The 24,887-nt window shown below is 40.4% G+C and overlaps 1 protein-coding gene across 1 annotated transcript in view; it reads right to left on the bottom strand.

Annotated features, from left to right (window-relative positions):
• LOC109921353 (tetratricopeptide repeat protein 17-like) overlaps positions 1-24,887 on the bottom strand; it is a gene marked incomplete at its 5' end in the record, with an annotated part of 50,681 nt that overhangs the window by 19,927 nt on the left and 5,867 nt on the right. The window contains 9 exons of the mRNA XM_048607360.1: positions 67-291; positions 8,514-8,582; positions 10,523-10,697; positions 12,010-12,116; positions 13,266-13,418; positions 15,316-15,428; positions 18,547-18,707; positions 19,201-19,340; positions 23,919-24,066. Coding sequence (XP_048463317.1) covers positions 67-291; positions 8,514-8,582; positions 10,523-10,697; positions 12,010-12,116; positions 13,266-13,418; positions 15,316-15,428; positions 18,547-18,707; positions 19,201-19,340; positions 23,919-24,066 — 1,291 coding nt within the window. The remainder of the gene's footprint in view (positions 1-66; positions 292-8,513; positions 8,583-10,522; positions 10,698-12,009; positions 12,117-13,265; positions 13,419-15,315; positions 15,429-18,546; positions 18,708-19,200; positions 19,341-23,918; positions 24,067-24,887) is intronic.

The raw sequence follows: 24,887 nt of genomic DNA, 5'->3' as shown, positions 1-24,887 counted from the left end.
ACATTTAATCTTTTTTCGTTCTGAATTGACGCAGTGTCAGTTTTTTTATTTGTCTGGTAAAATTACCTCTGTGCTGTTAATAGCCAGTGCTTTTTGCAAAAGAGCAGCAGCGTCCTGATGTAGCTCAATGTGAATTAGCAGATTAGCCAGGTTGACAAGTGGAATGTCCATGTAATCTTCTGGAACCAGATTCAATGCTTGTCTTAAACAGTCAAGAGCAGAAGTTGTATTCCCAATGGCTCGCCAGTACAAACCTGCTTCATTCAATAGTAACCACATTGGTGCAGTTTCCTGGAAGAGAAGCAGATCTACTGATTTTTCTAATAAAAACTGCTCAACTTCATCACCAAAATTATATATTAGATTAATCAAGAAATAACATTAGATAGTGTTAACAGTAACATGAACTGAAAACATTTTTCCCAGTCATGTATATATTATGAAAAGATGTAGGAGCAACAGGGTGGTGGTGATGGGAGATTTTAATTTTCCCAACATTGACCGGGATTCACTTAGTGTTAGGGGTTTAGATGGAGCAGAATTTGTAAGGAGCATCCAGGAGGGTTTTATAGAGCAGAATGTAAATAGTCCAACTTGGGAAGGGGCCACGCTGGACCTGGTGTTGGGGAATGAGCCCAGCCAGGCGGCTGAAGTTTCAGTAGGGGATTACTTTGGGAATAGTGATCACAATTCCGTAAGTTTTAGAATACTCATGGACAAAGATGAGAGTGGTCCTAAAGGAAGAGTGCTAAATTGGGGGAAGGCCAACTATAGCAAAATTCGGCAGAAGCTGGGGAATGTGGATTGGGAGCAGCTGTTTGAGGGTAAATCCACATTTGATATGTGGGAGGCTTTTAAAGATAGATTGCTTAGAGTGCAGGACAGACATGTCCCTGTGAAAATGAGGGATAGAAAGGGCAAGATTAGGGAACCATGGACGACAGGTGAAATTGTGAGACTAGCAGAGGAAAAAGGAAGCATACATAAGGTCTAGGCAACTGAAAACAGACGAAGCTTTGGAAGAATATTGGGAAAGTAGGACCAATCTGAAACGAGGAATTAAGAGGGCTAAAAAGGGGTCATGAAATATCTTTAGCAAACAGGGCTAAGGAAAATCCCAAAGCCTTTTTATTCATACATAAGGAGCAAGAGGGTAACTAGAGAAAGGGTTGGCCCACTCAAGGACAAAGGAGGGAAGTTATGCAAGGAGTCAGCGAAAATGAGTGAGATTCTTAATGAGTACTTTGCGTCGGTATTCACCGAGGAAGGGGACATGAAGGATGTTGAGGTTAAGGATAGATGTTTGATTAGTCTAGGTCAAGTCGGCATAAGGAGGGGGGGGAAGTGTTGGGTATTCTAAAAGGCATTAGGGTGGACAAGTCCCCAGGTCTGGGTGGGACCTATCCCAGGTTACTGAGGGAAGCGAGAGAGGAAATAGCTGGGGCCTTAACAGATATCTTTGCAGCATCCTCGAGCACAGGTGAGGTCCCGGAGGACTGGAGAATTGTTAATGTTGTCCCCTTGTATAAGAAGGGTAGCAAAGATAATCCAGGTAATTATAGACCGGTAAGCCTGACATCAATGGTGGGGAAGCTGCTGGAGAAGATACTGAGGGATAGGATCTACTTACATTTGGAAGAAAATGGGCTTATTAGTGATAGGCAGCATGGTTTTGTGCAGGGAAGGTCATGTCTTACCAACTTGATAGAATTCTTTGAGGAAATGACAAAGTTGATAGATGAGGGAAGTGCTGTAGATGTCATATACATGGACTTCAGTAAGGCATTTGATAAGGTTCCCCATGGTAGGCTGATGGAGAAAGTGGAGTTGCATGGGGTCCAGGGTGTACTAGCTAGATGGATAGAGAACTGGCTGGGCAACAGAAGACAGAGAGTTGTAGTGGGTAGGAGTTTCTCAAAATGGAGAACTGTGACCAGTGGTGTTCCACAGGGATCCGTGTTGGGACCACTGTTGTTTGTAATATACATAAATGATCTGAAGGAAGGTATAGATGGTCTGATTAGCAAGTTTGCAGATGACGCTAAGATTGGTGGAGTAGCAGATAGTGAAGGGGGCTGTCGTAGAATGCAGCAGAGTATAGATAGACTGGAGAGTTGGGCGGAGAAACGGCAGATAGAGTTCAATCCAGGCAAATGCGACGTGATGCATTTTGGAAGATCCAATTCAAGAGCGAACTATATGGTAAATGGAAAAGCCCTGGGGAAAATTGATGCACAGAGAGATCTGGGTGTTCAGGTCCATTGTACCCTGAAGGTGGCAACGCAGGTTGATAGAGTGGTCAAGGCGGCATACGGCATGCTTTCATTCATTGTTCAGGGTGCTGAGTGCAAGAGTTGGCAGGTCATGTTACAGTTGTATAGGACTTTGGTTCGACCACATTTGGAATACTGCATACAGTTCTGGTCACCACATTACCAAAAGGATATGGATGCTTTGGAGAGGGTGCAGAGGAGGTTCACTAGGATGTTGCCCGGTAAGGAGGTTGCTATCTATGAAGGCAGGTTGAGTAGATTAGGATTATTTACATTAGAAAGACAGAGGTTGAGGGGGGACCTGATTGAGGTCTACAAAATCATGAGAGGTATAGACAGGGTGGATAGCAAGAAGCATTTTTCCAGAGTGGGGGACTCAATTACTAGGGGTCCCGTTTTCAAGGTGAGAGGGGAAAAGTTTAAGGGAGATATGCGTGGAAAGTTCTTTACACAGAGGGTGGTGGGTGCCTGGAACGCGTTGCCAGAGGAGGTGGTAGAGGCGGGCACAATAGCATCATTTAAGATGTATCTAGACAGATACATGAATGGGCAGGGAGCAGAGGGATACAGATCCTTGGAAAATAGACGATAGGTTTAGATAGAGGATCTGGATCGCGCAGGCTTGGAGGGCCAAAGGGCCTGTTCCTGTGCTGTAATTTTCTTTGTTCTATAAATTTCTACATTGTTTTTATAGTCAGAGTAACTTGGTCCGTCTTGTATGAGTTTGAGTGAGCCATCAGCATAATGAGTCAGAAGAATCTGTTCTGTCTCATACAAAAGTACGAGGTACAGAATGAAGTTTGACATTAACAGGACGCATTGCATAATAGTTTAAAAATAATTGCTCACTTATTAAAATGGTAAACATATGCCACGTAATTATATAATAAACAAATAATCTTGAACATAAATTGAGAGGCTAACCTTCAGGTTATCCAATGAACAATAGCAAAAGTGCAATAATTCAAATCCACCCATTATGTTCAGGAGACTAAACAGATGCAATATAAACTAATTGGTACAATTTTTAAAGGAGCAGAAGCTTGAGAATGTAGGAATAATCTTTGACGGTGACAGACGAATTTCAGCAGGCTGTTAAAAGCTTAAGAAATTCTTGGTTTTATCAATGGAAGATGAGCACAAAAGTAACTGTTACACTTAGCCCTCATAAATCATTTATTACATACTGCAACTGGAGTAGTCTGTTTAACTCAGGACACCAAACTTTAGGAAAGTTTGCCAGGGCTTTGAGAGACTGAAAAAGAGATTTGCCAGAATGGGCAAAGATACAAAGATGAGTAGGATAGCAAGTGAGAGGGCGGATGGAATATCATATCGAAAAATATGATGTTGTCTACTTTGGCAGGAAAGAAATAGCAGTTTATTTAAATGGAGAGAAACTGCATAAAGAGGGATCAGAGTGCACTTGCACATGAATCACAACAAGTTAGAATCACAGCAAGTAATTAGGAAGGCAAAAAGCATGTTTGGTTTTTATTGCAAGGGGAATTGATTGTGCCCAAAGGTATCAGCATTTCGAAGGATGAAAGGTGATCTTTTTGAAACACAAGATTTTTGAGGATGCTTAATGGGATGGATGCCAAGAGGATGTTTCCCCACAACAACAAAAACAAAGTTGCTGGAAAAGCTCAGCAGGTCTGACTGCGTCTGTGAGGGAAAAAAACAGACTTAACATTTTGGATCTGGTGACCCTTCCTCAGAAATGTTAACTCTGTTTTTTCCTTCACAGATGCTGCCAGATCTGCTCAGCTTTTTCAGCAACTTTGTTTTTGTTCCTGATTCACCAGCATCCACAGTTCTTATTTAGGATGTTTCCCCACATGGGAGAATCTAGAAATAGGGGATTCTGGTCAAAATAAGTGCTCTCCATTTAAGACAAAAATAACGAGGAACTTCTTCTATCAGAGCATCATCAGTCTTCAGAAATCTCTTCCAAGAAGTGGAGACTGATTTGCTGAAAATATTCAAGGATAGGTTAGACAGTACTTTGATTGGAGAGAGAGTCAAGGATTATTGGGGGCAGACAGGAAAGTGGAGTTACGACAACCAGATTAGCTATGATCTTACTAAAGTTTGATAAGCTAAATGAATGGTCTACTCCTGCTCCTATTTCTTATGAGTTTATGAATTTGGTTATGTTTACAGAAACGGGGCTCATTAAATTAAGAAGAGATTAAATGGTGTTCAAATTTACGAATAAGGAGTAACTATTTCAATTGTTACAGAGATAGCAGGAACTGCCGATGCTGGAGAATCTGAGACAACAAGGTGTAGAGCTGGATGAACACAGCAGGCGAAGCAGCATCAGAGGAGCAGGAAAGCTGACATTTCGGGTCTAGACCCTTCTTGTAGTATGGCGCACTGACCTCTACATCGCCGAGGCTAGGCGCCAACTCTCCAACACCTCCTCCTACCGCCTCCTTGATCATGACCCCACCCCCGACCACCAAAACATCATCTCCCAAACCATCCACAACCTCATCACCTCAGGTGACCTCCCACCCATAACCTCCAACCTCATCATTCCCCAACCCCGCACCGCCCGTTTCTATCTCCTTCCCAAAATCCACAAACCTGACTGCCCTGGTCGACCCATTGTCTCCACCTGCTCCTGCCCCACCGAACTCATCTCAACTCCATTTTCTCCCCCTTGGTCCAGGAAATCCCCACCTACGTCCATGACACCACCCATGCCCTCCACCTCCTCCAAAACTTCCGATTCCCTGGTCCCCAACACCTCATCTTTATCATGGAAGTCCAGTCCCTATATACTTACATTCCCCATGCAGACGGCCTAAAGGCCCTCTGCTTCTTCCTGTCCCGCAGGCCCGACCAGTCCGCCTCCACTGACACCCTTATCCGCTTAGCTGAACTCGTCCTCACCCTTTACAACTTCTCCTTCCATTCCTCCCGCTTCCTACAGACAAAAGGGGTGGCCATGGGTACCCGCATGGGCCCAAGCTATGCCTGCCTCTTTGTAGGATACGTGGAACAATCCCGCTTCCAAAGCTACACTGGCCTTATCCCCCTCTTCCTCCGTCACATCGATGACTGTATCAGCGCCCCCTTGTGCTCCCACGAGGAGCTCGAACAGTTCATCTACTTCACTAACACCTTCCACCCCAACCTTAAGTTCAACTGGACCATCTCCGATACCTCTCTCTCCTTCCTGGACCTCTCTATTTCCATCTCTGGCAACCACCTGTAAACCGATATCTATTTCAAGCCCACCGACTCCCACAGCTACCTCGAGTACACCTCCTCTCACCCACCTTCCTGCAAAAAGGCCATTCCCTATTCCCAATTCCTTCGCCTCGGCTGCATCTGCTCCCGAGATGAGGCATTCCACTCCCAGACATCCCAGATGTCCTCGTTTCTCAAGGACTGCAACTTCCCCTCCACAGTGGTCGAAAACGCCCTCAACCGTGTCTCTCGCATTTCCCGCAACTCATCCCTCACATCCTCTACCCGCAATAACAATGAAAACAGAATCCCCCTTGTTCTCACGTACCACCCACCAACCTCCGGATCCAACGCATCATCCTCCGACACTTCCGGCATCTGCGTTCCGACCCCACTACCAAAGACATTTTTCCCTCCCCACCCTTATCTGTTCCGGAGGGGCCACTCCTTCCGTGACTCCCTTGTCTGCTCCACACTCCCCACCAGCCCCGGCACTTTTTCCTGCAACCGCAGGAAGTGCTACACCTGCCCCTACACCTCCCCCCTCACCCACATCCCAGGCCCTAAGATCTTGCACATCAAACAGATGTTCACCTGCACATCTCCTAATGTGGTATACTGTACCCGCTGTGGCCTCCTCTACATCGGAGAAACCAAGTGGAGGCTTGGGGACCACTTTGTGGAATATCTACGCTCGGTTCGCACCAAACAACTGCACCTCCCAGTCGCGAACCATTTCAACTCCCCCTCCCACTCCTTGGACGACACGTCCATCCTGGGCCTCCTGCAGAGTCACAATGATGCCACCCGAAGGTTGCAGGAACAGCACCTCATATTCCGCTTGGGAACCCTGCAGCCCAATGGTATCAACATGGACTTCACAAGCTTTAAAACCTCCCCTCACCCGACCGCATCCCAAAATCAGCCTAGCTCGTACCCGCCTCCCTAATCTGTCCTCCCACCTATCCCCTCCTCCCACCTCAAGCCCCACCCCCATCTCCTACCTACTAGCCTTATCCTATCTCCTTGACCTGTCCGTCCTCCCTAGCTCCCCACCTACACTCACCTTCACTGGCTCCAACCCCACCTCCTTGACTTGTCTGCCTCCTCTCCACCTGTCTTCTCCTCTATCCATCTTCTATCCGCCTCCCCCTTTCTCCCTATTTATTTCAGAATCCCCTTTCCCTCCCCCACTTCTGAAGGAGGGTCTAGACCCGAAACGTCAGCTTTCCTGCTTAACTATTTCAATTGACTGGCAGATAAACTCAGCACTCTTATATTTATAACATTTATAATATTCTTTATATAGTGAATTACTGTGATCTAGAAATGCATTGCCTGAAAAGGTGATAACAGATTCAGTAGTAGTATTCAAATGAGCATAATATACATTAAAAAAAAAATAAAAATTATGCTGTTATAGGGAAAGAGCACTGGAACAAGACTCATTAGACACTCAACCAAAGAGCTTCCACTGGCCTGACAAGTGAATGACCCCTTTCTGTGCTGCATCATCTTATGATAGGATGCCAAGAGTTCATTGTATTAATCCAACATAATACAGGGCAAGTGGCAAAAAGTTCATAGCATTTCATTCTTAATTGGCTTTATTTAAGTGAAGTGGCGTAAATCAGCTACAGTACTGGCTATTTGGAGATATTGCTTCTCTCAATTAAATGGAAATTGTTGATGTCTTTATGGATTGGGAGCACAAATATTACAAGCGGACATTACATACAGGACACCATATTTTATAAGAAATATTTCGGAAGCATTACAGATTCATAATTTACACTAGAAATCAGATACTGAAGTATAGGATGGTTGAATGAAACAGTGAAACTTAACAGTCACAACCAAAATAGAATATGAATGTTTAATTGCTCAGAATTGGCTGTAGACAACAACTGAATTGGCCGTAGACTGGCATGTGTGATGCTGGGGACCTTTGGAGGAGGGTGAGATGGATCATCACTTGGAACATCAGGCTGAAGATTGCTGTGAATGCATCAGCCTTATCTTTCGCACTGATGTGTGGGTTCTTCCAAATTTGAGGAATGAGATGTTTGTGGAGCCTTCTCCACCAGTGAATTGTTTAATTGTCCACCACCATTTATGACTAGATGTGCAGGATAGCACAGCCTGGATCTTATTTGTTGGATGTGGAGTCACTGAGCTCTGTCTATCACTTGCTGATTATGCAGTTTGGCATGCAAATGGTCCTGTTTAATAGCTTCACCAGGCTGACACCCTATTTTTAGGCTATGCCTGGTACTGCTCCTAGCATGCCCTAAAATCTTCACTGAACCAGATTTGATCCCCTCCCAGCTTGACGGATATGGAAGAATGGAGGATATGCCAGGCCATGAATTTGCAGACTGTGTTGGAGTATAATTTGGATGCTGTTGATGACCAATGAATTGCTAGATCTGTTCAAAGTCTATCTCATTTAGAACAGTCACAGTGCCACACACACGATGGAGGGTATCCTCAACGTGAAAGCAGGGTTTTGTTTCTATTTGAACTGTGGCATGGTCACTGTGACCGATACTGTGGGCAAATGCATCTGTAGCAGGCAGACTGGGGATGATGAAGTCAAGTATGTTTTCCTTTCTTTTTGGTTCCTTCACCACCTGCCACAGACCCAGTCTGGTAGCTATGTTCTTTAGCACTGGAGGATCAGCTCAGTCAGTAGTGGTGCTGAGAAACCACTCTTGATAGTGGACATTGAAATACCCCATGCAGAGTATATTCTGTGCCCATACCATATTCAGTGCTTTCTCCAACAGTTGTTCAACATGGAGGAGCAATGATTCATCAACCAGGAGTTTGGGCAGTAGGTACGTGGTAATCAACAGGTGGTTCCATGTTCACATTTGACCGGATGCTATGAGACTTCATAGGGCCCAAAGTCCGTGTTGAGGACTATTAGGGCAATTCTTTCCTGAATGTATGTCACTGTGCTACCACCTCTGCTGGGTCTGCCCTGCTAGTAGGAGGCATCTTTAATTTGACATACTAAAGTTATCAGCTTACCTTTTCAATAGCTCGCGAGATGACCTCTCCAACTTGTTCCTCGATAATACTCAAGTGAGAATACAGAGCCTATTCAAACAAAAGCAAATCATAGTTGCAATGCGAAGTACAAAAATGTAGCCTACATGATGCATTTTACATCTTCTTTGTACTGTAGGTCTCTTGGTAGCATTCATGAAAAAAATAAACGTAGATGTCTCCAATGGATAAATGGAAGTCACCACTCTTCACAGTATCACAATTATAATAGTGCAGGGAGCGGCCATTTGGCCCATCATGCCTACACCAGCTCTTTACCCTAGTGTCAATATCCTACTTTCCCCCCAACATACCCTTGCACACCATTTCTATCTAAACATTCATCCAATGTCCTCTTGAATGCCTCAACTGCACTTGCTGCCGCCATACTTCCGAACAAAGCATTCCACATCCTAATTACTCACTGAGTGAAAAAGTATTTTTTCATATCATCCTTCCTTCTTTTGTACATTATTTTAGATCTGTGTCCTCTTACAATTGGCAAATGCTACCTCCTACTTACTCTATCCAGGCCACTCATGATTTAAAAACGTCTGTGACATTTCCTCTGGCCTTTCTCTCTCCAAGGAGAACAGGCCCAATTTTTTCAACGAACCCCTCATAACTGAAGTTTCTCATTCTTGTATGACATCTATGTGTAAAATGACACTGCATGAAACATGACATATTTTGCAACGGTCAAGTCTTCTCCAATATATCAAAACTGCCTATCCAGTTAGTAAGCTACAAAATTTCTTGAATGAATTGACTTAATCTGGTGTGACCCGTAGCAGCTTTTGCATTACATTTTCAATTGAAATACAAGTATCATTTGTAGTATTTTTGTCACATTTGTACTGTAGTTTCTAGTCACTGCTCTGTACAAGGAGAAAACGGCACTCTCAACACTATCTCTGGTGCTTTGAATGGCAATTTATTAATTCTTAAAATAAAGTGGCAAACAGGTGAAACAATGTTGAGGGAATTTTTCCAAAGTAACCAGACAGAAAGGAATGGTAAGATGAGGCTCTATCATGTGTCTGGAACCAAGAGAAAACGTACGCAAGGAATACAGAGGCACAATTATAAAGTGTAAAGATTAGATAGGGTAAAGCGGGGTAATGACAGTGTCCTGCATTGGACTATAAATAGAAGGGATATCACCCAAAAACATGGGTTAGCTTATCAACTTAGCACAAAACACTGCATTTACTTTTCAGCAAGTTAGACACCAAAGGCCTTGGTGCAAGGGGACCGGAGTACAAGTAGAACAAAGTCTTGTTACAAATCGAGCGGGCTTTGGTGAGATCACATTTAGAGCACTTGTGTGCAGTTTTGGTCTCTATTTTTAAGGAAGGATATACTTGTCTTCGAGTCTATATAGTAAAGGTCCGATAGATTAATTCCTGGAGTAATGGGACTGTCCTACAATGAAAGGTCGAGTAAACTTGGGACATATTCTCTGGAGTTTAAAAGAATGATGTGATCTTACCGAAACATCCAAGATTGCGAAGGGGTTTTGTAGGGTAGACAGACAGGCTGTTTCCTCTAACTGGGGAATCTAGAACTCGGGCTACAACCTCAGGACAAGGGTCTGATTATTTAGGCCGAGGGATAAAAATGTTGTGAATCTTTGGAAATTTTTGCTAATGAGGATCATGGATGCTTTGTTGTTAAACGTATTGAAGACTGAGAAAGTCAGATTTTTGGTCCATCAGGAAAATAAGAGAGATCAGGGAGTTGGGTGGAAAGGGAAGTTGTGTCAGACAATTAGCGATGAACTACTAAATGCAAGAGTAGGCTGGAGGAGCCCAAGGTTTGCTTTGCTCTGCTCTCCCAATCATTTTATTCTGGCTTATTGCTCCATTGCAGGCTCTGGCACCAGTTTCTCTTTTACTTATACATGCTCCAACATTTTTTTAAACATTAGCATTAACAATATTCAATAAGTGTTATACAAGGTGGCCTTCAGTTAAGAAAAAAAAACTTACCTGCTTGGCATAGTAGTCTGGTATTCCTGATTTCAAGTCTGGTGTATTTTCCAGTTCTTTCACTAGTTGATAAAGCTGTTCATTACTGTGGAAATCTAACATGGAAGAACAGTCAGGAAGTCTGCCAGCCATGTCTCTATCTTGGTTTCCTGAAGACATCAGAACTGACCGGACACTAGTAAAAAGAAAAAAAAAGTTTCAATTGTTTACTGATTCACAATTTAGCAAAATATACCCAAAAATGAAAGCAAGCTATATGTATGTAAGATATTAAATAGGATTAATGTGCTTAATCCTTGTAATTTTCCTGGGTTGTTCAATATAAGTTTATATTAGTATATGACATGTGGTGGCAAATCCCTATTTGGGTACATGGTTGACATTATGTTACTCTATTTTATAAAAAACATTACTTTCAAGGGGTTGGACATGAAGATCAGCATTATCGCCCATCCTTTGAACTGAGTGGCTTGCTAGGTCATTTCAGAGAACATTTAAGAGTTAGCCACATGACTGTGGGATTGGTGGCACACATAGGGCATATGCAGTAAAGATTGAATATTTCCTTCCCGACAGAAATCAGTGAACCAGATGGGTTTCATGACAATAAATAATAGTTTTTACATCACAGATTACTTTTATAATTCCAGGATTTATGAATTGAATTTGAATATCACCAGCTGCTGTACTGGGATTTGAAACTCTTTCCCGACACCATTTGTCTCTGGATATCAATCCAGTAACCTTACCAATGCATGACCATCGCTCTATTTTTGGACTTCTGAAAACATTTTCATAAAAGCATTCCTTCACAAGAACAGACATAAACCACAGTTTCAAACATATCTCAGGACTGAAATAACTGACAGTTTCACTCCTATATTTTATGTATTCTGTACCACTTTGGCTAACAATTTTAGAACTGTTTTATAACAAGGTAGACACTAACAGATTGTTTCCCTTCATGGGTGAATCTAGGACCAAAGGGCGTAATCTCACTCATTGAAGGCAAGATAAAGAGGAACTTCTTCTCTCAGATGGCAGTGAATCAGCGGAATCTTTACTGCAGAAGGCTGTAGAGGGTGGGTTAAGTATATTGAAGGCTGAGGTAGACAGATTTTTAATCAGTAAAGGAATGCTGAGTTTTGACGAAAGGGCAGAAATGTAAAGTTGAGGATTATCTGATCAGACATGATCTCTCTGAATGGCGGAGCAGACTTGAAGGGCTAAATAGCCTAATTCTGCTTCCAGATCTTATGATTTTATAACATGGTCAAAGCCTTGATACCTCTTGGCACATGACTTTAAAAAACCCAAAGTTTTAATATTAGAAAATAAATCTGTATGCACTATTGTTTTGCTTGCATTGTTTTGCATCTGTGGTGTTATTACAGCAATGACTTACACTTTGCTGCTGTTAGTTGTTAAGATGACATCCCTGTACCTTACAAAATGGCCCAATTTTCAACAAGTCTCCAAATTCTTACCAGAATCCTCTGTATTCTGGAGGTAGAAAGTATGTAGGAAGATCAGCTGCCTTGGGAAGGGTGGGATAACTGTGTATACAGTCCAACCTTTTTGGCCATAATATATCCTGACAACATAAGCAGTACATGAATAAATATTTCACATTTTAGTATTCTGTTTCTAAAAGTAACGTAACATTTTTCCTGAATACTTACTAATTTTTTTCTAGTAAATTTCTAAGAATTATAAAGAAGTCAGCTATCTAAACTTGTTATAATTTCTGAATAAAATAATACTCTAAACTACTTTTTGCAAACAAATACTTTTCACTTAGCCCCATTCCCTGCAACGAGTAGGTAGGCAATCTGCTAACATAAGCCTGACTACTCCACGTTATAACTAATTGGGACTGAAGTAGGATATTGGAAAACTGGGGTGACCCCATGAACTGTTTGCCTTCCTTGTATGGGGCTTGAGCAACAGAAAAAGCATAACTGTCTGCACAATACATTGACCAAGGAGCAGACAATGCCTCATCACTTTGGGAAGCAGCACAAATGTTTCTGCTTCAGAACTGAAACAAAAATGTCATTAGAAAGAATTATCATATAGAGTCAGAGAGTTATAGAGTAATACAGCATGGAAACAGGTCCTTCGGTCAAACTGGTCCATGCTGACCATGGTGCCCATTCAGCTAGTTCCAACTGCCCACATTTGGTCCATATCCCTCTAAACCCTTCCCACCCATGTGCCTATCCAAATGTTTTTTTTAAGATGTTGCTATTGAACCTGCCTTAACCACTTTCTCTGGCAGCCTATTCCATATACGCACCACTCTCTATCATCGTACAGTGGCCCTAGTCTTTTAATACAGCATTTACCACAAGGTCAAATGACTTACTATTAAAGTATGGCAATCCTAAAGAAAAATGGAACTAAAACAATTTATCAAACTACTTTAAATAAATCTTTCGTCTCAAAGGACAGCTTCAACAACTTTTCCACACAATGCAAAATAAAAATAAATCAGAACAGAGGAAGTAATGAAAAACTTAATGTTACATGAATATATTCAAACCAAAACCCAAAGGTTTGGTTTGATTTGAACGAAATCCTGAAGAAAAAGAACTGCACTGAAATTTTTACATATCGGTGTTGGTTTGGAGGAATATTATCCTGGCTCAAGAACACTGCTCCTGTAAGGATTCAGAATATAGGGGAGCACAAAGCAAAACAAGTCTCAAATTCTAACCCTCCCTGCCTCTCTGTTACTTACATTGTAGCTTGAGAAATCCTTTCCCCATATATTCAACACTGATCGACCTGTTGGTGATGATGGAAATTTCTGCTGTATGTTGTCCCATGTCATATTCATCATCAACTTCATCTCAACAGGCATCATTCTTGAGGTGGAACTATCCTCCCCGAACTGAAAGAAGAAATGCACACTCACATTTATTTAAAAAAAGGAACAGTTAAATACTTGAGAAAATATTGACTCTGCGCAATATTTCAATAATGCAAGATATACCCAAAACAGTTAAGCCTTCTGAAACAAGTGAAATCTTACAGACATCGAAAAGTGAATGAATAAAAATGTTTGGTAGAAAATTACTGTACAGCAATCTGAAACGGGATGAAAAATATATGCAAGCTATTGGAATGATTTGTTTTGAGTAGATATGATGCAGTTAGTGAGCAACACAAATGGAAGAATACCTTAAAATTCTTTCAAAAAATGACAAAGCCTGCAAAAGTGTTCATTGCAAAAAAGCTCAATTAAAATAATATTTAAAAACTTAACTGACATTAACATCATAAAACAAAAATTTGATAGGTAGAATTTTTTAAATCCCCAAATTTTGCAGTTGCAATCATGGTCAAACTGTCAACATTTGTTACAATTATGCCATGAAACTGACAGCAATTCTGCTGTCCGGAAAAGTGCAGAAGAGCTGCTGTTGATGCTTTTCAACTTGAACTCATTAGGATAGAATCACATGAATACCAAAAACTCAAAGGGAACAACAATTTGAAGTGCATAAGTGATTGGCTGGCAAGCAGACTGTGATTGGTAGAAGTGATCTTGTGGATAGTTCACATGGGAATGCCTTTCTTCCACGCTTTTCTTTGGTTGAAAATCACACAATGTGTGGGAATTTGCTTCCTGCTTGCAAAGGATAGGGACCATGTCACAGAGATTGCTGGATCTTTATGCGCAGCTTTCTTCAAGGTTAGATGCGAGTACTGTCACTTTGCTACTGACTGCAAAGTTTTGGCCAATATTTTAAAGAAATTGTACAACCTTCAAATTCCATCCCGCAGTGCTTCTACATTCTGGAAAGGCAACGTTTACACAACAACTGTCATCAAAAATTTCTGTCATTCAAATTTTTTTATTTTAATTCACTATATTTTTTAAGAACAATCTTACCTCAACAAGTGTACTTGAAATAGTATTTCTATGGCAAAGTTTTGGTGACTTTACCATTTTCTTTAATTTTATCAAAATTAATTACTACTAACTTGCAGTTATCCTGTGGCATTGTCCAGAGGTAGTTCTGGATCTGGACTGGCCTCTAACATTTACATAGGCCTTAAGCAATTTAAAAGCTACAACATTCCATCTAGTATTGAAGAATCACACTATAGTTTCAAGAAAACAACATGCAATCCTGATGTTGAAAAATAATGGGACAAATATTCCTAACACTATTTTGATCTGAAAATGAACGTTGGTGAAGGATACAGACACATGGAAAGGGATCATGAGCAGGATGCCAAATATAACTTGGAAATGGGAACAGAAAATAGCTTTACAAGTTCACAGATGACAGTGGATGAGGTTAGGCAAATTAAGGAGCTGGGTTGATGAGTTGTTCACATTAAGCATCACATCCAATGAAAGGTGACAGATTAGGGAAGAGAAATAAACAAGCTCTAGCCACTCTGGATTTTGCACACCCAAATGAATGGTGGGTACTGATGGTTGTGCTACTGTTTTTGCTGATGACGTTACTGAAATAGCATTCAGAAGTCTTGATTAATGGTCCAGTGATAGGAGCTTGGATACTTCGTTGACTGTTCAATAATAGTTAATTAAACAAATCTGGAACAAAAAGCAAATGCAGTAATGGTGACCATAAGTCCTGGATTGCCATTTTAAAAAAGCCTAGAATATCCGGATCTTACAATGGGTTAAGGAGTTGGATACAGTGGAAGTGAATTGAAGATGAACAGGTACATCAACATTTTAAAGATGAGCGCAAACTGCTGTCACCTTATACCAAACATTAATTAAGTTGTTATTTTACTTTAATTTATACCTGTACATGTTCTACTGTGTCAAAAAGATCTCCTCTGGTATAGCGCACAGGACGATCCCACTGACAGTGTAAAATTTGCTGCTTGTTAACCCAGCGACAAAGCTGGTGGTTTCCTAAAAAGAATTAAAAAAAACAAATTTAACCTAAATATTGGCTTTTATACTATCGAGTAATTTCTAACTGATCCCAATTCTGCAGTAACACAAGTTAAATAATATTTTACATATTTTGTATGAATCTGATCACTTCTAGAAAAGGGTGCTATGGCGTATATGACGAAGGATGTTTAGTTCATGTATATTAATGCAATTTTTGGAATTTGAATTTCAAAATAGAGGCAGATGTGAGCATTGGTTATTTCCATGAAGAGCTTACTTAAAAAATAAGTCTCCTTTTGCAAGTGACTAAATGCAGCATTTTGTCAGAAAGCAGGTGAGTGCAGAACTCTGTGGTGCCAATGGAAAGAGGTTTATAGCGTTACCTTTATGACCGGTACGGTAAACATGAGACTGTGTTTTCAGATTAATTACAGAATCGTAGAAATGTTACAATGCAAATGATACCATGTGGCCTCGTGTCTGCACCAACTTTCTCCAAATGAGCCTTACAACTTAGTGCCATTTTCCTGCTTCTTCCCCATACCTTTGTACACCGTTTAAATGGAGACAACGTTCTAATGTCCTCTTCAATTCCTCAGGTGAATGCTCCTTCACCACACATAGAGGTAGTTCATTGCAAATCCAAACCACAAGCAGTGTGAAAAGCTTTTTTTTTCCTCACATCACATTTCTTTCTTTTACAAATCTATACCCACTTGTTCTTGATCCTCTTGAGTGGAAACAGTTTTGCCCTATCTACTGTATCCGGCCCTCTCACTACTTGCAAATTTCTATCAGATCTGCTCTTATCCTTGTTCTCTCCAAAAAGAACAGTCCCAAACTCTCCCTTCTATCCACAGAACTGAATTTTCTCATTTCAGGAACCATTCAAATAAATCTCTTTTGCACTCTCTACAGTGTATTCATATTCTTCCGAACTGCAGACCCAGAACTATACACAATACTTCAGCTGAAGTCTGACAAGTGTCTTATATAAATTCAGCAGAAGCTCTTTGCTCTTGTACACTATAACCCAATTAACAAAGCCCCGAAATACCGCATGCTTTATTAACTGCTCTCATATCTCCTCTGACATGTTTAAGAATTTCAGCGCACATACAAATCCAGGTCCCTCTGCTCCTGCACCTTCTTTAGTATTGTACTCTTTATTTTATAGCATCTGTCCATGCTTTTGCTACCAACGTGCATCAACTCACACTTCTTAGCATTTAACTTCATTTGCCACCTATCCATCCACTCACTCCACCAATTTGTCTATGTCAGTCCTCCTCTCAGTTGATACCGTTTCCAAGTTTTGCATCATCTGCAAACTTTGAAATTGACTGCTGAACACTAGATCTAGATAATTAATTAAAATCAGGAAAAGCAAGGGTCCCAATATCAACCCCTAGGGAACTCCAATACAACGCTCCTCTGAAAAATATCCGTTAACTAGGATGCTGATTATATTTTTGAACCAATTTCATATCCAACATGCTAGAGTTCATTTTATTCCATACTTTGCAGCTTTTCTCACATAGCCGTTTTGTGGCACTGTATCGAACAATTACATTTTACCTCTTACAAGATTAGTACTTTGCACGTAATTACAATAACAATTACATTTACAGCATATCCCTTATAGACCCTTTCTTCTACCTCTTCAAAACCCTCCTGTAATATGATTTCCCCTTTCAATCAACTCACCTTTTTCCATGTACTATTAATTCTAACCTGAATAATTATTACGAGAGGCTTTCCCATGACCAACATTAAATGGACTGGGCTTTAATTGTGGGTTGATCATTATAACTTCAAAATAATTTAGGATGAACAAGTTATTAAATAATCTGTTCAGAATACAAAGTTTCTCTCTTAGAAAGAGTTTAGAAAAGTTCAGGGATCAGCTACCTCACGGGAAGGTTTAATTTTCGAGACATATATGTTTGATTATTGGAATCGAGAAAATTTAGGCTCTCAGATTTAGAATAGAATCCATACAGTGTGGAAACAGACCATTCGGCCCAACAAGTCCACAACAACTCTCTGAAGAGCATCCTACACTCACCCCCTTTACCTTTCGCTGTAACCTTGCATTTTCCCATGGCTAATCCACCTATCCTACACATCCCTGGACACTAAAGGCAATTTTGACATGGTCAATCCACCTAACCTGCACATCTTTGGAGTATGGGAGGAAACTGGAGCACCCAAGGAAACCCAAGCAGGCATGGGGAGGATGTGCAAACTCTACACAGTTGCCCAAGGCTGGAATTGAACTCGGGTCCCTGGCACTGTGAGGCAGCAGGGTTAACCATTGAGCAACCGTGCCACACCAAAAAAAGTGTGAAAAAGTTCACACTGGCAAATTTGGAAAGGACTCACTGAATTATTACATCATCCACAGCAAATATCCAAGACACGTATTAAGATCTAAAACACACAGCCAAACAAATTTTCAACCTGTGTCCTGTCATTATCCATTACAATGACTCAAGTCCCGACAAATTACACCATTTTCTCAACTTGAGTTTGACTCAACTGACTCCCAACAGTTTCTTTAGATAGCTTGCTTTTTTTTTGTACAATAAAGTTCTGTTATTAAAGAAAATCTGCAGTCTTGGGTGAACATGTCTTGGTGACTAACCACATTAACCAGCAAAACAAAAATAAAGATCAACCCAGCTTTCATTCTAGGATCTAATTTGTCCAGAAGTACCACTAGCTAGGATCATAAAACCTGTAAGCTACTTTTTATTTAAGTTGCCTCTTGGATAATGTACTGGCTAATATAACAAGGAAATAGAACAAGTAGATGCAAAACTGTTTTCAAAAAGAATTTACAAATTAAATAGGTTGGCTCCAATATTTATTCTCATATTTCTTAAAATAATCACCCTCGTTATCTATTGTCTTGAACAAAGCTGGCCAAAATTGTCCCAAAAGTTGACAATATAATTCAAAATTTAAATAACTGAAACCTGGATAATGTAAAAAAGACTGACTCTTGCACTTATGGCTAAATACAAAATAACCATCCACCTTCAGACAGCTGTGAAAATACTCATTTGAGTATGATGATATTTTCCAACAGCACTGTTTGATAACTTGCATCAAAAGACAGTGAATTTACCTAGCTGAGTTTCTTTAGCCATTTGTGTTTCATGGATTATATTTCTCAGCAGCTGCTCATCTTGCATAACTTTGTGCTTCTCCAGCAATTCTTGCTGCCTCAGGTAATTATCATGTTGCTTCTGGTATTCCTTCAGTTCATTTAACGTTCGCTGCAAAGATCTAAATACATGAATCATCATAATAAGTCCCAACAATTCAAAGGAAAAATAAAACTAAATGTGGATGAACTTGTGAGCGAAATATGTAAATTTACTAGCATTACAAATTGACACATTCTCCCTACTGAGCGGTATCTGCAAAATATCCTTTTTAAGAATAAGGGTAAGAATAGATACTTTGGATGCAGGTGTTAGCGAAGTTAAAGGAGGGTCATTGTTCAACTGGAGTTACTTGCATGAACTAAAAAAGCATCGACGTTTATTATGTTAAGCAGATTCAAATGTTGTTTTCAAAAGAGAATTGGATAAATAGTTTAAGGAGAAAATATAATGCAGGAATATGGAGCGATAGTATATCAGTGGTACTAAAGGATTGCTTTATGAAAGATTTGGCTTAGACGTTCTGAGCTGACCGGTTTCCTTTTGTGCTGTACTTTCCTATGGCACCACACTAAAACAAAATTGCAACCATGTTCCTGTTACACGTATCATACCTGTGCTGTGCCTCCAATTTTTGTTCCAATTTCTGCTGGCACAGTACGGCATGTTTCCTTCTTAGCGCATGTTCAAAACCTGGCCTTATAAGCAATGCTTGATCGTAGCATAGCACTGAATGGTTATATTCTCCTAACATCTGGAAAAGAAAAATTGCAAGTTATATCAACATTTCATTTCAAATTATTAATAATGCTGTAAACACTCCTATGCTTGTCTTGATACTAATGGTACCATAAAATATGGACATTTTCCACTTCTGTGCATTGACTTCCCTACTTGGTCATTACAGTTATTTGGAGCTTAGTTTTGACAATCTCTATTTGTCCTCTACTGGTTCTTTATTGGTAGATTTGCCATCTAAAGTGTCATAATGCAGACAATCACATTGTTGATTGATTAATAAAACACTGGTGTTTTAATTTAGGGACATTCACATCAGAATTTCCTAGCCCTTAGGCATTTTCCCAGTATGATGGGTACTTCACAGGATGATGGAATGCATCAATGTGTGCTAACTGTATTTGTACAACATACTGAATTATACTGATGCAGTACAACAGTGAAATTAGCAAATATATATATATATACATACATACACACACACACACACACACACACTCATCGTACGACAATTCGTTTACTTATTTGGAAATAGACAAATTTTTTGAAAAATTTAATATAATATAGAATATACAAAAAAAGTAACTTGTCATAAGATAACAATTTCATTTCTGATTCGTAATAGATAAAGTACCTTAACAATGCTTAAATGCAGCAAAGAACATTTACCACAGTCTATATGTAAAAAGCTGATCTGTTGCACTAGATTGAACTAGATGCCCAAAATTCGAATTTAGTTCTGGGGAGCAAAAGGGAAAGATGGAGCGGGGAGAAAGAGGTAGGAAGAAAAGTTCCAAACGTTTTTGAAATTTCAGTCAAAAAAGTGGCAGGCAATGACTAGCAGAGTATGGCAGGGATCAGTACTTGGACCCCAGCTATTGACGATATATATTAATGATTTAGATGAATTAAATCTCCAAGTTTGCACACAACACAAAGCTGGGTAGGTGGGTAAAGCTGTGAGGAGGATGCAGAGATGCTTCAGTGTGATTTGGAGAAGTTGAGAGAGCGGGCATATGCATGGTAGATTAAATATAACATGGATAAACATGAGGTTATCCGCTTGGGTAGCAAAGAGGAAGGTAGATTATCAAATGATGACAGATTGACAAGACTTGGGTATCCTTGCTGAAAGTATACATGCAGTGCAGCAGGTGGTGAAGAAGGCAAATGGTACATTGGCCTTAGAGCAAGAGAGATGAAGTACAGAGTAGAGATGCCTTGCTGCAATTGTACACGACCTTGCTGCAATTGTAGAGGGCCTTGCTAAGACCATACCTGGAGTATGGTGTGCAGTTTTGGCCTCCTTACCTGAGCAGTATGTTCTAGTTATGGAGGGAGTGTAACAAAGGTTTACCAGAGTTATTCCTGGGATAGTAGGACTGAAATATGAAGACAGACTGGATTGGTTACAACTATATTCACTGGAGTTTTGAAAGATTGAGGGAGGTATCACATAGAAACCTATAATATTCTAACAAGACTAGACAGTCTTGTTAGGAAAGTTGCTCTTGGACCAGGGAGTCCAGAACCAGGGTCACAATTTAAAGATGCCACATAGCTCATTTAGGACTGAGATGAAGACAAATTCCTTCACCCAGAGAGTGGTGAGCCTGTGAATTCTCTGCCATAGAAAGTAGTTGAAGCCAAAACATTGAATGTTTCTAAGAAGTTAGATATAGTTCTTAGGACTAAGGGGATCAGTGGGTACGGGGAGAAAGAAGGAACAGGGTATTGAGTTTGATGATTAACCGTAATCATATTAAATGTCAGAGCAGGCATGAGGGCCAAATGGCCTACTCCTGCTTCAATTTTCTTTGTTTCTAAGCGGAGGTAGCCCACAGCACAGCTGCAGTGAAAGTCAGGTTTCTCTCCATAATATCTTTTGCGAAGGAGTAAATTCCCATTCTCAGATCACAGAGAAAAATGTGGGGGCAATACATTACATACCATACAGTGTCATGATACAATACAGATTACTATTTGTTGAATTCCAATGGCTCATTTCATACTTTGGACTTTCATAGACAGAAATGGTCTTTTTAAAAAAAAAAGCAGACCAAAATATAGCCTAAAATGGTATTACATAAATAGGCTGGCCAAGTTTCATGGAACCAACATGGAATTGACCAAAAACAGCCTGAAATTCATATTTTTCACAAGGGGTCTGAAATTAGTAATTAAAACTGTGGGAAGCACAGGTTTGATTGACATGGTGGCTAAGTGGCACCGGTGCCCCTCAGTGCCAGGGACCCCGGTTCGATTTCAGTCTCGGGCAACAGTCTGCATGGAGTTTGCACATTATGTCTGTGTCTGTGTTGGTTTCCACACAGCGCTCCAGTTTCCTCCCATAGCCTAAAGATGTGCAGGCTAGGTGGATTAGCTATGGGAAATGCAAGGTTACAGGGACAGAATGGGGGTGGTGGGATGCTCTTCGGAGGGTCGGTGTGGACTCAATGGGCCTAATGGCCTGCTTCCACACTGTAGAGACTCTTATGATTAAGAGAATCTTCATATGTTGGAGTTGATACATCTACTGCAATTCAGAATCTAGAAACAATAAACTCCGCAGACACAGAATACACAAACAGCTTCAACTTCAAAGAGCTTTTTGGTAGAACGGTGGAGATAGAATTTGGAATACAGCACTGAAAACAGGCAGCATCGCCTCTAAGCAGCAGTGCTCCGACGTTACATGCGCAGTGATTGGCGTGCTGTCATGGATCACAGCACTGACTTCAAGTTCCAGAAATCGCTACTGAGCATGGGCCTCAAAGGTCCACTCGGAAAAGGGAAAGCCGAACACTGGCTAAGAAGGCTTTTTCTCTCTGTCAAGTAGGAAACAGTCTGGTTGGCAACATTAAGTGGAAGGAACACAAACCGTTCTGAGAATTTTAAATAACATAAAACCCCATAGATAGAGTCAGGGCAACATTGGATTTAAACTGTTGATACAGCAACATCACGTCACTGAGATCTTGAAAATCACTGGAAATTTAACTTCTTGTTGAACTTTTAAATGCTTCACCTCCCTCCACCCTATAATTTATCTTATTTTTCTTTGTATGCTGCATGTATTCACGTGAAGGGGTTGGGCTGGAGAATGGGATTATTGTTGCTTTTTTTTTTAAAAAAAGTTTTACTTGTAATATTGTAATTTTTTAAAATCCTTGACTGAACTTTATTAATAAACATATTGAAAGAAAAACATGGGAGAATCTCTCTGATTTGAGCCTCACATCATGTATGACTAAGATATACAAAATTGGAACATAAAATTTGTCTGTCATACCAGTCTCTGATACAAGAAAAGGAAGGGAACTTATTCACTGCTCTAGACTTGTACTAATGAGTTTACATTTCAAATCTTTACTTCTATCAGGACAAATAGAATTAGTATATCCATTTCCACTAGGATGCTAGAATTTTTTTTGAAAGATCCTGTTAGATCAAATGCAATATCTTTTTTCTCCAAACGCAATCCCTCTTCTTGCCGCAACGACTACTGGCTACAGTCATGTTATCATACATCTTAAATGACCCTCCTCTATATCTTTACATACAGACTATTAAATACTTCTGTTTTAACTGAGCTATTACATTCTTCCTTGAATCAATCATCTTTTAACTTCTATCCCTGTCACTGGCAATAGAAGGCATGGTTAAGCTAATCACTACTTAACGTGTTCTAAATTCTTCCTGCAGCTGAAAAATGTCAAGGTTTGCGGAATGAATAAACCAAAACCAATTAGGATTCACCAATTAGGAATGAAGAAAAACACAGAATTCCTGTTGGAACTCCATTAATTATCAAAATATTAGCCAGTTACAAGTGTTTAATAAGTTTTTTTTTTAAATTGCTTGGGAGTACAGAACTTGAAACATTGTAAGAGTTAAAGATTTTCATCTTGCACTCATCAGGACTGGGACACAAAAAAATTGAAAGGGAATGCCAATGTGTACAGCATGAGGAAAGGGTGCCGAATACAGTTCAAACATAGTTAGCTTATTAAACTCAGACCAGGCATGCAGACTGTAATTGGTCAGGGCATGACCATGGGGAATGCAGCTGGGATTGGCAATCTCTGTAACCCTTTCCTCAACTGCAAAGGTGCAACACATGGACAAATTCATTTTGCATACAAAGAATAGGGTCCTGCGTGTGAATAAGATTTTTTCTTGCGTGTATGTAAAACAGACGAAGTTCAAAATATATTAACACAATCCATTTAAAATACAAAATAAAATGATACAAATGTAATAGTTCCCCTCTTAGGTCCAACTTGACTGATGTTAGACCGCTTAGAACTTAAGTGTTGCTTAAGAGAGACAGTCAAGTTATCATTTTGGTTCATCTTGTACTCATTAGCACAAAGGCACGAAATCTGGCATTCTTATGTTTGCGGTGATGAGTGCAAGATGAAAAGCTTCAGCAACACATCTCTTTGCAGTAACACCTAATATGACAGTTGAATATTTCTGTGTGTGTAAACTATGTCAACGAGAACTGCTGCATAAACCTTTAAAGACCACTAAACATACTAACAAGAATGTAAACAAAATTAAATCAGAAAAAGATATTCAGCATACTCACAGCATAAATGTTTCCAAGAGTGTAATGGCTTGTGAGAAAGTCCATGGATACATCCAATGCTGCATGAACCAGTATGGCCGCATCTGCTGAGAAATGGGCTCGGTGCAAGACATTGGCCAAATTCATCAATGCTACATCTTTATGTTGCCTGTTTAAAAAAGTATATGTATATAGCATAATGCAAGAGTTTTCAACTTTTTTTCTGCTTCTGGTAATGCCTTTCCTGTATTATAAAATCTCAGAATCCCTGCAGCAAGTTGTTCTTCAAAATAAAAAAGATCATACAATTAACTATGAGATAACGCAGTGTGGAGCTGGAGGAACACAGCAGGCCAGGCAGCATCAGAGGAGCAAGAAATTGACATTTTGGTTTGGGACCCTTCTTCAGAAATAGGGAGGGGGAAGAGAGCTGGGAAATAAATAGAGAGGGAGGGTAGGGCTGGGGTAGGTAGGTGGGATGGTGATAGGGGAGGGCTGGCAGGGAATGGAGGGGATTGGTCAATGGGATGGGTGGGATGGATAGGTTGTGTCAGGTGAAGGAGGTGGGGATGAAAGGGAGGACTGGACATGGGATGAGGCTGGACATGGGGAGATTATAAAACTGGTGAATTCTATGTTAAGACCATCGGGCTCTAGGCTCCCGAGGCGGCATATGAAGTGCTGCTACTTCAGTTTGCATGTGGTGTCATTGTGACACTGGAGGAGGCCCAGTATGGACATGTCATCAGGGAATGGGAGGGTGAGTTAAAATGGTTGGCGACCATAAGTTGTTGTAGTTTGTCGCGTACAGAGCGCAGGTGCTCTGTGAAACGGTCCTCGAGTCTACACTTGGTCTCACCGATGTAGAGGAGGCCACATCGGGAGTAACGGATACAGTAGACCAAGTTGGAAGATGTACAAGTGAACACCTATCTGTTATGAAAAGTTTGCTTTGGGCCTTGGATGGAGGTGGGGGGAGAACATGAGGGC

The sequence above is a fragment of the Rhincodon typus genome, chromosome 17 (genome assembly GCF_021869965.1).
Source record: "Rhincodon typus isolate 14 chromosome 17, sRhiTyp1.1, whole genome shotgun sequence".
Taxonomy (NCBI): Eukaryota; Metazoa; Chordata; class Chondrichthyes; order Orectolobiformes; family Rhincodontidae; genus Rhincodon; species Rhincodon typus.
The sequence above is the reverse complement of the archived record's forward strand: the minus strand, read 5'-3'. Positions and strand labels throughout refer to the sequence as shown.